The sequence below is a fragment of the Nakaseomyces glabratus genome, chromosome K (genome assembly GCF_010111755.1).
Source record: "Nakaseomyces glabratus chromosome K, complete sequence".
Classification (NCBI taxonomy): Eukaryota; Fungi; Ascomycota; class Saccharomycetes; order Saccharomycetales; family Saccharomycetaceae; genus Nakaseomyces; species Nakaseomyces glabratus.
In genome coordinates, this window is record NC_088961.1 from 364,651 (window position 1) to 381,238 (window position 16,588).

Genomic DNA, 16,588 nt, shown 5'->3' on the forward strand with positions numbered 1-16,588 from the left:
GCTACTTCTGTTTATAGCTCAATCTATACAAATTGTGTTTTAAATACAGAAGGTTCCTTTTCCTGCCGCTTTTCGAAAGTATAAAACTTACCCGGCTTTGATTAGAGTATAAAAGGGTTGGCGGCTGACAAAACTAGTCTTCGGCGGTTAGATGGACAGTGTTTTATTTGTATTCAGTAGTTAGCAGTATAAATGCTTAAAATATGGGTAGAAGGGCATATTATTATTTCGTGAGCATTTAGGAATACATCTGTGGAGCTTTGTGGACAATTTATACTTCTGTATGTGTGTTATATATTACATGCAATAATGAATGGATATAAAGAGTGCCTTAGGCTATCTGTAATGAGGTATAGTAAATATCAAGGTCAAATATCTGCACCACATGGATTCGCTAGTGCATTTGCACCACTTGATCTCACATTATGGAGCCACATCACAGGGACCTCGGAATGCCCCATGTTTTTGGTACTATTGGTTACAAGTGACTCCAAAGCTTGTCGGTTAAAAATATTAAGCATGCAAATAGAGCATGAAGACATTTTAATCAAAGATAACACTATTGTGTCTTTCGTTCAATTCTCCGCACAATCACCAGTTATATCATGCAAGTATCTCACGCAGGTTGACAAATTTCAGTACTTGAATCGCTTTCAAATCGAGTTCAATTCTAATGAGTACATGGTTGCATATGGTATTCTGACTCAAATTGGTTTCAAAATTAAAAAGGCTCGAAGAGTTAACAGTGAAGAGAATGAAGTTCAAGATAAGTTGGCAACGTCCCAACAATCCCAAATGTTGATATTTAGCCAGAGAGAAAACATAATTCCATCACCAAATTATAAAAATATTAATAATTTAAATTACCCAAGCGGAGACCCTCCAAGACATCGACAAGATTTGTGCTCCACACATAAAAACGTCGATACTACGTTACTCAATAGTTTGCCTTTAGTTCACATCGGCGATAATTTACGAAATAGTACATCTTCATCGGATAAAACTCCTCCGATTAAAAAGGGAGGGAATCAAGAAATTGTAAACGCCAATCACAACATAGTTAAACTTAGTGATAAAATCCATCCCTATATAATTCCAAATGAATCCGCTCAACTGATCATACCAGAAATAAAGTTTGGCAACATCAGCGACATTATTGACAGTGAAAATAACGCACCCTTAAATAAACAATTCCTCACTACAGTAAACACAGAAGAAATATGCAACACAAACACAACAGATGTCACCAAACATACAAAGCCAGTTATTACAAAGAGACTTTTAAAAAGAAAGTTACGAGATAAGCTTTTTATGATTTGGGTGCGCCGAATTGAGAAATATTTTATTAACATTGAGAAGAAATCAAAACATAAGTCGAGCAGAAAACACAACTAACTGACACTGTGTTAAACCTACTATATTAATGGTGAATTTTTGGCCAAATGTCATATATTGACAAAAAATATAATATTGCATTTTAAGATCTCTAATTTCTAGATTTTTTAAGTTTGTTCTTTTCTGACAAAGCATGGGCTCGTTTAGGTAGAAGCCGAAAAACCCTTTTGAAAAAAAGAAAGTATAATTCAACTTCTGATTAGTAGAACTAGAGATTACTTATAAAGAGGCATGATGGTATTTTAGGTTTTTCACAATTTGTTCATAAGCTATTTTCAGGAACAGCAATAGCAGTCTTATAGGCATTATCATAATACAGGATGTCGAGCTGGAAAAATCAATACTTCTGTTTTGAGGAAAAGGTGATTGAAAAGTTAAAGGAAACACCATACGTTCATCAGTTCATCCATGACCAACACAGTGCAAGGATAACGCTGTTCTTACTAGTAATTGGCACAATTGCTTTCTTCAATGAGTTATGGATAACCATCGAGATGAGTTTAATCCAGAAGGAAACATACGATGAGTTAAATCTAGGCCGTATAGACGAGGGTTTAAAGCTACACAGAATGATTGTAAGCGACGAATACCATGGCCGTGAGTATAAAGACGAGAAGAGTGGTATTGTAATTGAGGAGTTTGAAGATAGAGATAAATTTTTCGCCAAGCCAGTTTTTGTATCCGAGCTAACAGTCGATTGCAACATAGAAAAAAATGGTAAGACTATTCTAGAGAGACCATTAAGTTTCCATATTGAGTTCACACCTGAAGAATGGGAACTTGAAAAGAGACCTGAATTTGGTTGTCCATTGTCTCTTCTGAGATTAAAATTATACCATCTATTTAGGGATTCAAGATTTTACACAGAACTGGTGGATCCCAGTACTGATAGCTTTACAGTTTCAAAAGGAGTCATAATTTACAACAAAATGGGCGAACTACTACCTGCTAGTGTTGATAGCGTCCAGCTGTGCTTTTTAAAGATCGAAACTGGTTGCCACATCAATGCCACTTTTGTTATTAATTAGCTGACGTCGCTAGTAAATCCAATATACTACTTACAAAAGAATGTGTAAAATTAATTCATTATAGCATTGTAGAATGGAGATAGCTCCGTTTTCTTAGTTTTATATGATATATATGCATATAGAGATATCCAAACTACATATAGGAGATATACTGATTTGGGATGCATCAATAAAACTATCTAATTTTCAACTCTAGGAATTCCAATATCATTTACATGAAGTTGATTTTCTGTCCACGCCCATAGTCTCATGATCTGAACGAGCTTTGGTTCGAACTGGAATTCAGAGAGATTACCATCCTCCTTCAACAAACCGTTTTTACTAGCATTATGAGTTGTCTGCTTTTTGTTTTTGCTATCATTATTATCGTTTTCCGAATAACTTGATTGATCATTATCAGATGAAGAAGTTGTATTACTTTGCCTTCTCAACATTTCGGTTGTCTCAGCCCAATATGAGTTGGAGCCAGTTAAACTGTTGTTAGAACCGTCTTCATTCTGAAATTCGTTTTTATACTTTTCGAAAGTTTTAGTGTTGTTCTTATATCTATCGTCATTATACAAATCATCTTTAAATTCATCCTTAGTTTTGATCTTCAAAATGTTGGTATTGACCATACTTTCAGATTGCAAGAAGTATCCTCTTGGGTCTATAATGATACTAACATCTCTAAATTTCTCCTTACCAGGTGAATCCCGCATCAGATTTGAGTTTACGATGTATTTCAATAATTTCCTATTAACAATATCAGCCACATGAGAACGTAGTGACAGTGAGTACAAATTTCTTAAACTTTCAGGTAGTTTTGGAGATTCCTTCTTATCCACTAGAGATTGCATTGGGAAGAGTAACAATGTCATAGTTAGTTCCAACTCTTTCATATGTTTGTCATTTCTAGCGGCTTTCATAGCTAACTTTTCCTGTGAATATGCAATTAAATCTAGTATAAATTTATTATCCAATTCAGTTACTTCACCACTTTTTATTTTTATATGTTGGATTCTTATCATTTCTATCAAATTTAATAACAACAACTTGAAATGTATATCATCATCACCATATGTATCTACCTCAGACTCATCGCTGCTACTAAGGCTATTCTTATCATTTTTTGAATTAATATTTTGCACCACTTGCGACCTCTTATCTGCGGCAAACACTGACAGATCAGTATCTACAGAATTTTCCAGCACTTCTACCCCAAAAACAGTACTGATAGAATCCATTGCTTGTGATATTGATCCAGTTTTGATTAAATGTATTATATGTGCTCTCTCTTTGATTTTATAGTAAGAATTGAATTCGATAGAGTCCTTGTTTGTCTGTATATATCCTAATTCTTTAGCCATCCTTAAACTTGATTCTTCGAATGCCATTGTAACAAAATAATTTAGTAACAATTTAGGTATCGATGGCTCTCTAACACTTGGCAAGTCCATAGTTCCAGCTTGGGTACTTGGATTAGACGATAACCGAGTTCCCGTAGAACCTTTCAAATTAGAATTTGTGGATTCAAATGCACCAACGGATTTATTATTATACATTTCGCCAAGTTTGGCATACTTCCTAACAATTCCTTTCCACTCATCTCTCGAAAAGGTTACATTGCCATAAACTTTATATCCATCTGATATACGACTACTTCTCCCCAAAGACTCACTCTTGCTACTATTATCATCAGTCCTAATATCACTCATTTTGCCACCTTGGAAACAGAATATTAGCTATTTTTAATAGAAATTGGTTAACAACACTGTAATTCTGGAGTATTTGTACTAGGATTGCACTTTCCTGCAAAGTTCAAACTCTAAACGTCCCTTTTAATTATCATAGCTTGCACAAATTGACCTTTCTTCATGTAATCATTCCCGGAAAATTCCAAATGAAAGTGATCTGTGTGATTGACCATGACCAAGAACCAATACTTGGGCGACCATATCAACAATAAAAAAGTTACGAAGTTCTGTATATCGTCAAATAGAAATAAAAAACAATAGCAACTGTATAAGCACAAACCTACCAAACAATCCTCTATATTCTTACCACAACTAATATTTTTTAGATTCATGACCAAAGAAAATGGAGGCTGCTTGGAACACAAATACATATAGCATGTTATGTAATGATGACATTGAGATAATGTTCAATTATATATAAGCTACTAAATTAATTGTAGATTCTATTGCTAGACTTCTAATCTCTTTTATATTTACCTTGATGGAGTTGACATTTTAGAAATATTTTGACAATCTGGTCAAATATTTTTGAAAATTCAACCGAAGAGAACAAAGAATCTATAAAGAACTGAACATATCTTAGTATAGCCTACCATATCCTAATATAGCAGTCATTCTTATTATCAGGACCGTTTATCTATCTACTGGGGCAGCATAATTAGAAACTTGCCAACAAAGATGTCTAGAAAGTTTGATTTGAAAGCCATTGCTGATATTTCTGTACTAGTGGGAACAGGTATATCTCTATACTATTTGATTAATCGGTTACTCAATGATGTCGAGAATGGCCCCATGTCTGGACGCTCCAAGGAGGCAAGAGAACAGCAATCTCAGAAATGGGATAAATTAGTAGAGCTGAATCCGGACCTTAAGAAAGTTCAATTATCTTCCTATGAAAGAACAATTTTATCATCGGTAGTTATAGCAGAAGATATAGACGTTACTTTTAATGATATCGGTGGTCTAGACAATGTTATTTCTGATTTACATGAAAGTGTCATTTATCCTCTTACAATGCCAGAAATATATACAAACAACCCATTACTCAAGGCCCCCAGTGGCGTACTGCTATATGGTCCTCCAGGTTGTGGTAAGACGATGCTTGCTAAGGCTTTAGCCAAAGAGAGTGGTGCCAATTTCATATCTGTGCGTATGTCAACAATAATGGACAAATGGTATGGAGAATCTAACAAAATTGTGGACGCTATGTTTTCCTTAGCAAATAAATTAGAACCTTGTATTATATTCATAGATGAAATCGATTCATTCTTAAGAGAGAGATCATCAACAGATCATGAGGTAACAGCAAACTTGAAAGCAGAGTTCATGACATTGTGGGATGGATTATTGAATAACGGCCGTGTAATGATAATAGGTGCTACAAATAGAATCAACGATATTGATGATGCATTTTTACGTAGACTACCAAAGCGATTCCTAGTTTCTTTACCAAATATTGAGCAAAGAACAAAGATATTGGAAGTACTGCTAGGCAATACAGAGTTGGACAAGGCCAACTTTGACCTCAGCTTAATAGCAAAGTGTTCTGGTGGATTATCTGGATCTGATCTGAAGGAATTATGTAGAGAGGCTGCATTAAATGCGGCTAAGGAAGCTATGAAAGAGAAAAGAAATTTAATACAGAAGGGTCTAGAGGCGACAGAGGTCAAATTAAGACCTTTAACTACCTATGATTTCTTAATAAACATGAAAACAATTGAAGCGGTTCAAATGCTATCACAAGCACCACAGGATTAAGATCTCTGCCAGGAAATAATTACATAAATGATTAACTGGGAACTTAAAGAACTAATGTAGTTTTAATAGACTGTCTTTTTGAGTATCTTGATCTTAAAATGACCTATATATTAAATATTCCAAGATCACTAAATACGCTACTTTTTTGAAAAGACCTAAAATTTTTCGTGACAATAGTTTCTGGCAAAACTATATAAACTCAATACTCTGTCAATTTTCCCATTACAATCCCATTACTTCTATTATCTATCATACGTCCATCTAAAATATAAGTTCATACCGAAAAGAGTGTTAATGATCTGAGCCATTTGCAATTAGATTTTCTGCAGGAGCAGAAACTGTATTGTTCTAGGCGTTTGCAAGATCATTTTATATTCTGGCAACTTCGAAGATTTATTGTTCTTTACACCGTGGGCAATAGATTCAAAGCGTTGCCTAAAGTAAACGTGCATATCATTTGTCTAAATACTGACAATGATATCTCATTGAATTTCCATTTTCTAAGATTAAAGGAAAGTAACCTGCGGTACGATTCCTTAAGGGAGTCGCTACTACATTTTATTCAATGATACAAAATTATGACCTATACCTCTTGATCTGTAATGCAAAATGTGTCTTATCATGATTATTTAAAATGTAAAAGATGATATCACGATTGTCTATAAAATTGGTTAGATGCCATTGTTAATTTTTGTGGAGCTTCCTTCTCATCTGCAAGCGATAGAGCTGTTACCATGATTGGCACCTTGGTTCTCACCTCTAAAAGTTCATTCTTTTCGGGCTTGATATGTTCAAAACTATGTAATCTATTCCATTGATGTAGTTTAGTATCCTTAGCAAAGTTTTTCTTCAAGATTTCAACAATGGTCACCATCTTTTGAATATGGTCTCCATACGATGCTATAATCACAAAATTGTTATCCTTTACGTTCTTCTCCAAACTACTTACTTTGTCCTTAATCTTATCATTCTTTGACACTTTAGTTGTGATATAATTGAATTCTGTATTCGGTTCCCCAAGCATAGTCGGCAGTATCTGATTCTTTATGTATTCAGAGCATTGTGAGAAGTTACTCAGATCAATTTCAACATTTGTGCCTTCGTATTGCACACGACCTTCCATAGCTTATTAGTTGTATAGTGTGTACTGATTCCTGATACTTGCTAGATCTGAGATAGGAGATAAAGATGCAACTTATCCAGTTGTGTTACCATCTGTATATCCTGCATTTTATTTATTTTTCACCACTATGTGGGCAGCTCATCTCAAGATGAGCCAACTCGTAGAAAACAATGCACAACCTATTTCACTTTGTACAGGAAAAAACCATTATAAATGATAGTAGAATGCAAGTTGCAGAAAGTGTGTAGAAGCAACAATCGCAGGTACCACTACAGACAAGATGATAGCGCCATTGTTAAGGAAGTATAGCTCACAGGCCAGTGCACTCCAATTGGCATATGACCACTTACCAGGCAAAAACAGCCAACTATCACCTGTGGTTATTCTTCATGGTTTGTTCGGAAGTAAGCTTAATAACAGGACGATTGGCAGAGGAATCAACAGCAATCTAGGCAGGGATGTATATTTAGTTGATCTACGTAACCATGGCAGCTCACCTCAATCGCCAATGCATGACTACCAGTCCATGAGACTTGACCTGGAAAAGTTTGTCGACGATCATAAGCTGGAAAACCCTATAGTCATGGGCCATTCAATGGGTGCTAAGGTCGCTATGCAAGCATGCCTGTACAACCCAAAGAGATACAAGATGCTCATAAGCATAGAAAATGCACCAGTGAATGTGATGCCCAATGGTAAATTTGTTCAGTATATTGACCTGTTAGAGAGACAAGTGGGCCATCAAGTGACTTTGAAAACCGTGGAGGAGCGTCTATCCAAGCTAGAGAAGAATGAGCTGGTTTTGAAATTCCTCATGACGATGCTGCGCCGTGACCGTGAAGGTGCAATCGAAAGCAAGTTACCGCTGGGAATACTCAGAGAAGCGATTGTCAAAGGCAAGATATCAGAGTGGGATGTTAAGGACAGACGATACAATGGGCCCAGTTTATTCATACGAGGCACCGAATCTGCATACATCGCTGACGAGTACATAGTACCCATCTCTACATACTTCCCTAACTTCGAATTAAGAGACGTAAAAGGTGGACACTGGATAAACGTCGAGAACTCCTCCGCGTGCATAGAATACATCTCTGAATTCATCGATAGAAAGGAGGACATATAATATATATAGCGATACGCGAAAAGAGACGCTGCTTTTACCACTAGTCACTACAGTTTATTAAACGCGTGCAATGAATGTACTGTAAATATCATAAGCAGTGGAACAAGCCCACAAGTAGAAATATATTCCAGGTGATTTGGACTTAGACGCCTTCAGGTTTTCTTTGCCACTTCAAGGATTTAATACTACAATATCCGTAGATCATAGCCTCTTTTGGGCTCGGTGTTTGTCCTGTACCCAATGTGTGTATGGGGTTAGGGGTGTTACTATCTCTGTGGAACCTGAAGTATCGAGCTTCACACCATGGATGTGTATGACTCGAGCTGCCATACAGATATCGCAGAAGATAGGAAGGTCGTGCGGGAGGGAAAGGTCTGGATCAATATATTTTCCTAATTAGGAATGTTCGCTGAATAGCTAGCTCTCTTAAATGCTGGGTAACAAGATTGCTAAAAATAGGAGTTGGTTGTACGTGAAAAGCAGCAATTATTGCTTTTTCTCAATCTGTGTATCTCCCGTACCTAGTATCGAATTTCTGGATTACTCTTTTTCTTTCTGCTGTATGAAGAGAGTGGCGCAGCAAACTCAGCATATTCTATGTAGTGCACCGATGTTCTGTTTACTTCCTCCATTCATCTCTTCGCCATCTATCCGTGCAAGGAGTATTCGCACTCAGTTTCTCCGGTACTGCTGTAACTCCAGCTCTGCTGACTATTTTGTTTTCTTTTGCAGGACTCGTAGATCCTGCTTAAGCTTCAGCCACCATCCCCTCTTTTTTTCCACTCTCTCTCTCTCACTTTCTTCTGTTGTTGCATCTGCCTCAAAGAAGCGACAACAATGCTTTGCCGTGCTAAGAAAAGGTAGCACATCGCAACATTTTGCTACGCTCTTGGTTATTGTTTACGGAGCTAAGTGATGGGCTGTGCCACCCATAACTTTCCCTAACTTGCCTTCGTGATTTGTGTGGAGAAGAAAATATTGATACTCATTTAAATGGTGTTTTGGTGTGAAGTTTTTCGTGAGTCGCCCTCCCTTTCCTCCGCTCATTCCTCTTTCGATTCCTATTCTCCGCCGGATTATCACTGGTATCGTGCCGACGGAACACACACAAACCACCGCACAAGCACAAAGTGAGGGTAGCCTTTGGACAGAAAAAAGCCAAAGGAGTCGTCTTTTGTCCCACTAAATGAAAGCAACTGAAGAGACATGATCTGTACTTATTCCCTTCCCCTGAAGTTATTGTGAATCCTTCCCACCTCCGTATATTTGTCCTTATCCCGTCTAAGTTACACCTTTGCCCCCTCCCCCCCCCCACAAACAGTACAAAGAACGATACGCACAGGCAATGGAGTATTGAAATTGAAAACTTGCTATGTATATCGAAAATATCTGATCCACAGAAAATGCTAGAGAGGAGTATAGCAAATCAAATGTTTCTTCGATTAATTGAGTGGGACAGACAAAAATGTCCATGTAACCGAAGCAGCTAGTCTATTTTGTCTCGCCCACTACCAACGCAGAAACAATCGCACAAATTGAAGACCAACAAATCCAATTTTGATAGAGTCCTTTTCTTTCAATTGATAGAAACTACTGTACATACCAAGAACACAGACACTTACAGACACTTACAGACACTTACAGACACACACGTAATTTATCTGCTATTTCAAGTTAGTTCCCTTCCCAAGTGCCACCAAAAAATAAAAACTTTTCTCCTTCAAAGAAAAAAAAAAATCGAGATGCCCTTCTCGGTTTTCGTGTCGACACTATAAATACCCATCAGTTTCTGATCTCTTCCGTCCCTCTCTGTTTTGGCGGCTCCAGACACACTCCCCTTTATCTTCCTAGCCGCCCATTCTCTTCTACCTTTATTTGGTCTCTTTTCTAACTTTGAGATCTGGGAACTAAGCGCCGAGGTTCCGTATTATCCGTTGAAAATTGTACGAGCCCTCACTAGACATTCACTTTGTACAAGAATTAAGGACATCATACAGCGGTAAACTTTTTACAACACTACAAGTCTTTTGTTCTTTCTTCTCATCGAAGAAAACAGGAATAGACACAAAAAAAAGAGAGTAAGTGTTTTAGATTTTCTTTTCATAAAATAAAGGAAGATTAAAACAAGCTGGGGAAAATAACTGCCTAACTTCCCACTTGTGCTGACAATTCGCTTAAGTTAAAGAACAAGGTATCAAGGATTTAGGAAGAAATTCTTTTACTATCCCAAGTCTCTATCAGCCAATAAAGGAATAAGAACAAGACAGAAAAAGAAAATTCCAACCATGTCTTACGATCAAGGTGGTAATGGCAATTGGCAGAACACCGATCCCAATGGTAACTATTACTACAATGGGGCCGAGAACAACGAATTCTATGATCAGGATTATGCTTCTCAACAACCAGAACAACAACAAGGTGGTGAAGGTTACTACGATGAGTACGGACAACCCAACTATAATTACATGAACGACCCACAGCAAGGTCAAATGCCACAACAACAACCTGGTGGTTATGAGAACGACGGCTACTACGACTCGTACTATAACAACCAGATGAACGCTGGTGTTGGCAATGGGTTGGGACCTGACCAGACTAATTTTTCAGATTTTAGCAGCTACGGACCACCTCCATTTCAAAATAACCAAGCTAATTATACACCATCCCAACTAAGTTATAGCAACAATGGGATGGGCAGCAACGGTATGAATATGTCTGGTTCGTCAACTCCAGTATACGGTAACTACGATCCGAACGCTATTGCGATGACATTACCAAACGACCCATACCCAGCTTGGACCGCTGATCCACAAAGTCCCGTTTCCATTGAACAAATCGAAGACGTCTTCATCGATCTAACCAACAAATTTGGTTTCCAAAGAGACTCTATGAGAAACATCTTCGACCTGTTTATGACTTTATTGGACTCTAGAACATCCAGAATGTCTCCAGACCAAGCATTGCTATCTGTCCACGCTGATTATATTGGTGGTGACACTGCTAACTACAAGAAATGGTATTTCGCAGCTCAGCTTGATATGGATGATGAAGTTGGTTTCAGAAACATGAATTTGGGTAAGTTATCAAGAAAAGCAAGGAAAGCTAAGAAGAAGAACAAAAAAGCAATGGAAGAGGCCAACCCTGAAGACGCTGCTGAAGTGCTTAATAAAATCGAAGGTGATAACTCTCTTGAAGCTTCTGACTTCAGATGGAAGACTAAGATGAACATGCTAACTCCTATTGAAAGGGTTCGTCAAGTGGCCCTTTACATGTTAATCTGGGGTGAAGCTAACCAAGTTAGATTCACTTCTGAATGTCTATGTTTCATTTACAAATGTGCTTCTGACTACCTAGAATCACCATTATGCCAACAGAGAACAGAGCCAATCCCAGAAGGTGATTATCTAAATAGAGTCATCACTCCAATTTATCAATTTATCAGAAACCAGGTCTATGAAATTGTCGATGGACGTTATGTCAAACGTGAAAAGGACCATAACAAGATTATTGGTTATGATGATGTCAATCAACTGTTTTGGTACCCAGAAGGTATCACTAAGATTGTATTGGAAGATGGTACTAAACTAACTGATATTCCAAGCGAGGAACGTTACTTAAGACTTGGGGAAGTGGCTTGGAACGATGTCTTCTTTAAGACATACAAGGAAACACGTACTTGGTTACATCTTGTGACCAATTTCAATCGTATTTGGATTATGCACGTTTCCGTCTACTGGATGTATGTTGCTTATAACTCTCCTACTTTCTACACTCACAACTATCAACAACTGGTAAACAATCAACCTGTCCCTGCTTATAGATGGGCAAGTGCCGCCTTGGCTGGTACAGTGGCTAGTGCAATCCAGTTGTTTGCAACTGTTTGTGAATGGTGGTTCGTTCCAAGGAAATGGGCTGGTGCTCAACATTTATCTCGTAGGTTTTGGTTTTTATGTGGTATCCTAGGTGTTAATCTTGGTCCTTTAATTTTTGTCTTTGCTTATGAAAAGGACACTGTTCAATCGAAGGCTGGTCATGCTGTAGCAGCTGTGACATTTTTCATTGCTGTGGCCACTGTTTTATTCTTCTCGATTATGCCATTAGGTGGTCTTTTCACCTCATATATGCAAAAATCAAGTAGAAGATATGTTGCTTCTCAGACTTTCACCGCATCTTTTGCCCCATTACAAGGTTTGGATAGATGGTTATCTTATTTAGTTTGGGTTACAGTTTTTGCTGCCAAATACTCTGAATCGTACTTCTTCTTGATTTTGTCTCTAAGAGACCCTATCAGAATTTTATCAACTACTACCATGAGATGTACTGGTGAGTATTGGTGGGGTTCAAAGTTATGTAGACATCAATCGAAGATTGTTTTAGGTTTCATGATTGCTACAGATTTCATTTTGTTCTTCCTTGATACTTATTTGTGGTACATTGTTGTCAACACTGTCTTCTCTGTTGGTAAATCCTTCTATCTAGGTATTTCCATCTTAACTCCTTGGAGAAATATCTTTACAAGATTACCAAAGAGAATTTACTCAAAGATTTTGGCCACAACTGATATGGAGATTAAATATAAACCAAAGGTTCTAATCTCTCAAATTTGGAATGCAATTATTATTTCCATGTACAGAGAACATTTACTTGCTATCGACCATGTTCAGAAACTGTTATACCATCAAGTTCCATCTGAAATTGAAGGTAAAAGAACTCTAAGAGCTCCAACGTTCTTTGTATCTCAGGATGATAACAATTTTGAAACTGAGTTTTTCCCAAGAAACTCTGAAGCTGAACGTCGTATCTCATTCTTTGCCCAATCATTGGCTACCCCAATGCCAGAACCATTACCAGTTGACAACATGCCAACTTTTACCGTCTTGACTCCACACTATTCTGAAAGAATATTGCTTTCTCTAAGAGAAATCATCAGAGAAGATGATCAATTTTCAAGAGTCACTCTATTAGAATATTTGAAACAATTGCATCCTGTTGAATGGGAATGTTTTGTTAAGGATACCAAGATTCTGGCAGAAGAAACAGCCGCTTATGAAAATGAGGAGACTCAGGATCCAGAGAAATCTGACGCTTTGAAAACTCAAATTGATGATCTTCCTTTCTACTGTATTGGTTTCAAGTCTGCTGCTCCAGAATACACTTTACGTACACGTATTTGGGCATCGTTGAGATCCCAAACCTTGTACCGTACTGTTTCTGGTTTTATGAACTACGCTAGAGCGATTAAATTGCTATACCGTGTCGAAAACCCAGAGATTGTTCAAATGTTTGGTGGCAATGCTGAAGGTCTTGAGAGAGAATTGGAGAAAATGGCTAGAAGAAAGTTTAAGTTTTTGGTTTCAATGCAAAGATTGGCTAAGTTTAAGCCACATGAATTAGAAAATACTGAATTCTTGTTAAGAGCTTACCCTGATTTACAAATTGCTTACTTGGATGAAGAACCTCCTTTGAACGAGGGAGAAGAACCAAGAATTTATTCTGCCTTGATTGACGGTCACTGTGAAATGTTGGAAAACGGTCGGAGACGTCCAAAATTCAGAGTTCAATTATCTGGTAACCCTATTCTTGGTGATGGTAAATCTGATAATCAAAACCATGCTTTGATTTTCTACAGAGGTGAATACATTCAATTAATTGATGCTAACCAAGACAACTATTTGGAAGAATGTTTGAAGATTAGATCCGTTTTAGCCGAATTTGAGGAATTAAATGCCGAACCCGTCTACCCATACACTCCTGGTGTTAAATATGAAGACCAGAAGACTAATCATCCAGTCGCAATTGTTGGTGCTAGAGAATATATTTTCTCCGAAAACTCTGGTGTGCTTGGTGATGTCGCCGCTGGTAAGGAACAGACTTTTGGTACATTGTTTGCTCGTACATTGGCTCAAATTGGTGGTAAACTGCATTATGGTCACCCGGATTTCATCAATGCTACGTTTATGACAACAAGAAGTGGTCTATCCAAGGCTCAAAAGGGTTTACATTTGAACGAAGATATTTACGCCGGTATGAATGCCCTATTACGTGGTGGTCGTATTAAGCACTGTGAATATTATCAATGTGGTAAAGGTAGAGATTTAGGTTTTGGTACAATTTTGAATTTCACAACTAAGATTGGTGCAGGTATGGGTGAACAAATGTTGTCCCGTGAGTACTACTATTTAGGTACACAATTGCCCGTAGACCGTTTCTTGACTTTCTACTATGCGCATCCTGGTTTCCATTTGAATAACTTGTTCATTCAATTGTCTTTGCAAATGTTTATGCTAACTTTGGTCAATTTGCATGCGCTTGCCCACGAATCCATTCTTTGTATTTACGATAGAAATAAGCCTAAGACTGATGTCTTGTATCCTATCGGTTGTTACAACTTCTCACCAGCCATTGATTGGATCAGACGTTATACATTGTCCATTTTCATTGTTTTCTGGATTGCCTTTGTTCCTATTGTTGTTCAAGAGTTGATTGAACGTGGTCTATGGAAGGCTACTCAAAGATTTTTCCGTCACATTCTATCTCTATCCCCAATGTTTGAAGTTTTTGCTGGTCAAATTTATTCTGCTGCTCTATTGAGTGACATGACTGTGGGTGGTGCTCGTTATATATCCACCGGTCGTGGTTTTGCAACATCCCGTATTCCATTCTCAATTTTATACTCCAGATTTGCCAGCTCTGCCATTTATATGGGGGCCAGATCTATGCTGATGTTATTATTCGGTACAGTGGCACATTGGCAAGCTCCATTACTATGGTTCTGGGCATCTCTATCTGCTTTACTGTTCTCTCCATTCATATTTAATCCACATCAATTTTCCTGGGAAGATTTCTTCTTGGACTACAGAGACTATATTAGATGGTTATCAAGAGGTAACAATAAGTACCACAAAAATTCTTGGATTGGCTACGTAAGAATGGCAAGATCACGTATTACAGGTTTCAAACGTAAGTTGATTGGTGATGATTCTGAAAAGGCTGCAGGTGATGCTAACAGAGCTCATAGAACAAACTTAATACTAGCTGAATTGATTCCAACTGCAATTAATGCAGGTAGTTGTTTCATTGGTTTTACCTTCATTAACGCTCAAACCGGTGTTAAGGCCACCGATGATGACAGAGTCAACTCTGTTCTAAGAGTTGTCTTGTGTACACTTGGTCCAATCGCTGTTGATGTTGGTGTATTATTTTTCTGTTTGGGTATGTCCTGTTGTTCTGGTCCATTGTTTGGTATGTGCTGTAAGAAGACAGGTGCTGTTATGGCGGCGGTTGCACACGGTGTCTCAGTTGTGATTCATATTGGTTTCTTCATTGTAATGTGGGTTCTAGAAGGTTTTAACTTCACTAGAATGCTGGTTGGTGTTGCCACAGTTATCCAATGTCAAAGATTTATTTTCCAATTAATGACAATTTTACTATTGACCAGAGAATTCAAGAATGACCATGCTAACACGGCTTTCTGGACAGGTAAGTGGTATGGTTCTGGCTTTGGTTACATGGCTTGGACTCAACCAATGAGAGAATTGACTGCAAAGGTTATAGAGATGTCTGAATTTGCAGCTGATTTTGTTCTTGGTCATGTCATCTTATTTGCCCAATTCCCTGTGCTTTGTATTCCTGCCATTGATAAATTCCACTCAATCATGCTGTTCTGGTTGAAACCATCTCGTCATATTCGCCCACCAATTTATTCATTAAAGCAATCCCGTTTAAGAAAGAGAATGGTGAAGAGATACTTGACTCTTTACATCATTATTTTCTTGGTGTTTGCAGGCGCCATTGTTGGCCCAGCTGTCGCCGCTAGCCATGTGCCACAGGATATTGGCCATACATTGACTGGCCCATTCCATAACATTGTTCAACCTAGAAACAAGAGTAACAATGATACTGGTTTGCAAATTTCGACATATAGTAATCATTACTACACACATACGCCATCTCTAAAGACCTGGTCCACTATAAAATAAAGAGGCAATAGATAATCCCCTAATTGAGTATGATTTTCAAGAATTTTTCTAATTAGGAATTAGCATCATTACTCTTTCAACTATCATTTTATCCTTATAAATGTCAATCATTTATTTTATTTTTATCTATTTGTTTTAATTTGTTACGGAAAGAGACTATTTATTGCGATGGTAACAATAACAGTCTATATTTTTATCTTATATTTTTTTCTACTTTGACGTATATATATATTCAAAAAATAAATTCTATCATTAAAAAGTACATAGTATTCGATATGATAATTATGGTAAAGAAAGAAAACTCGAAGTGCAGATTCCAATTCAATATGATTCAAAAATGGTATATTCTTTACAGATTATGAGCTATATACATAAAGAAAATTACATGCAAAGTCAACAACAATAATAGAAAATTAAATTATTAATCGAGCTGTCATGATAAG

The 16,588-nt window shown here is 37.3% G+C and overlaps 7 protein-coding genes across 7 annotated transcripts; 5 read left to right on the forward strand and 2 right to left on the reverse strand.

Moving 5' to 3' along the window:
• Nucleotides 1-309: 309 nt before the first annotated feature.
• On the forward strand, nucleotides 310-1,395 carry REC114 (Rec114p; the record flags this gene model as incomplete). Its single annotated transcript, XM_448395.2, has 1 exon — nucleotides 310-1,395. One exon carries the CDS (start codon nucleotides 310-312, stop codon nucleotides 1,393-1,395), a length of 1,086 nt encoding a protein of 361 aa, XP_448395.2.
• A 320-nt stretch (nucleotides 1,396-1,715) lies between these two features.
• Nucleotides 1,716-2,423, forward strand: ERG29 (Erg29p; the record flags this gene model as incomplete). Its single annotated transcript, XM_448396.1, has 1 exon — nucleotides 1,716-2,423. One exon carries the CDS (start codon nucleotides 1,716-1,718, stop codon nucleotides 2,421-2,423), a length of 708 nt encoding a protein of 235 aa, XP_448396.1.
• A 179-nt stretch (nucleotides 2,424-2,602) lies between these two features.
• GID8 (glucose-induced degradation complex subunit GID8) lies at nucleotides 2,603-4,120 on the reverse strand (the record flags this gene model as incomplete). Its single annotated transcript, XM_448397.1, has 1 exon — nucleotides 2,603-4,120. One exon carries the CDS (start codon nucleotides 4,118-4,120, stop codon nucleotides 2,603-2,605), a length of 1,518 nt encoding a protein of 505 aa, XP_448397.1.
• Nucleotides 4,121-4,837: 717 nt separating this feature from the next.
• Nucleotides 4,838-5,917, forward strand: MSP1 (protein-degrading AAA family ATPase MSP1; the record flags this gene model as incomplete). The annotated part of the gene is made up of 1 exon (XM_448398.1): nucleotides 4,838-5,917. The coding sequence occupies one exon, from the start codon at nucleotides 4,838-4,840 to the stop codon at nucleotides 5,915-5,917; it is 1,080 nt and encodes a 359-aa protein (XP_448398.1).
• A 649-nt stretch (nucleotides 5,918-6,566) lies between these two features.
• POP6 (ribonuclease P/MRP protein subunit POP6) lies at nucleotides 6,567-7,040 on the reverse strand (the record flags this gene model as incomplete). The annotated part of the gene is made up of 1 exon (XM_448399.1): nucleotides 6,567-7,040. The coding sequence occupies one exon, from the start codon at nucleotides 7,038-7,040 to the stop codon at nucleotides 6,567-6,569; it is 474 nt and encodes a 157-aa protein (XP_448399.1).
• Nucleotides 7,041-7,320: 280 nt separating this feature from the next.
• On the forward strand, nucleotides 7,321-8,166 carry IMO32 (Imo32p; the record flags this gene model as incomplete). Its single annotated transcript, XM_448400.1, has 1 exon — nucleotides 7,321-8,166. One exon carries the CDS (start codon nucleotides 7,321-7,323, stop codon nucleotides 8,164-8,166), a length of 846 nt encoding a protein of 281 aa, XP_448400.1.
• A 2,285-nt stretch (nucleotides 8,167-10,451) lies between these two features.
• GSC2 (1,3-beta-glucan synthase GSC2) lies at nucleotides 10,452-16,145 on the forward strand (the record flags this gene model as incomplete). Its single annotated transcript, XM_448401.1, has 1 exon — nucleotides 10,452-16,145. The coding sequence occupies one exon, from the start codon at nucleotides 10,452-10,454 to the stop codon at nucleotides 16,143-16,145; it is 5,694 nt and encodes a 1,897-aa protein (XP_448401.1).
• Between the last annotated feature and the right edge of the window lie 443 nt (nucleotides 16,146-16,588).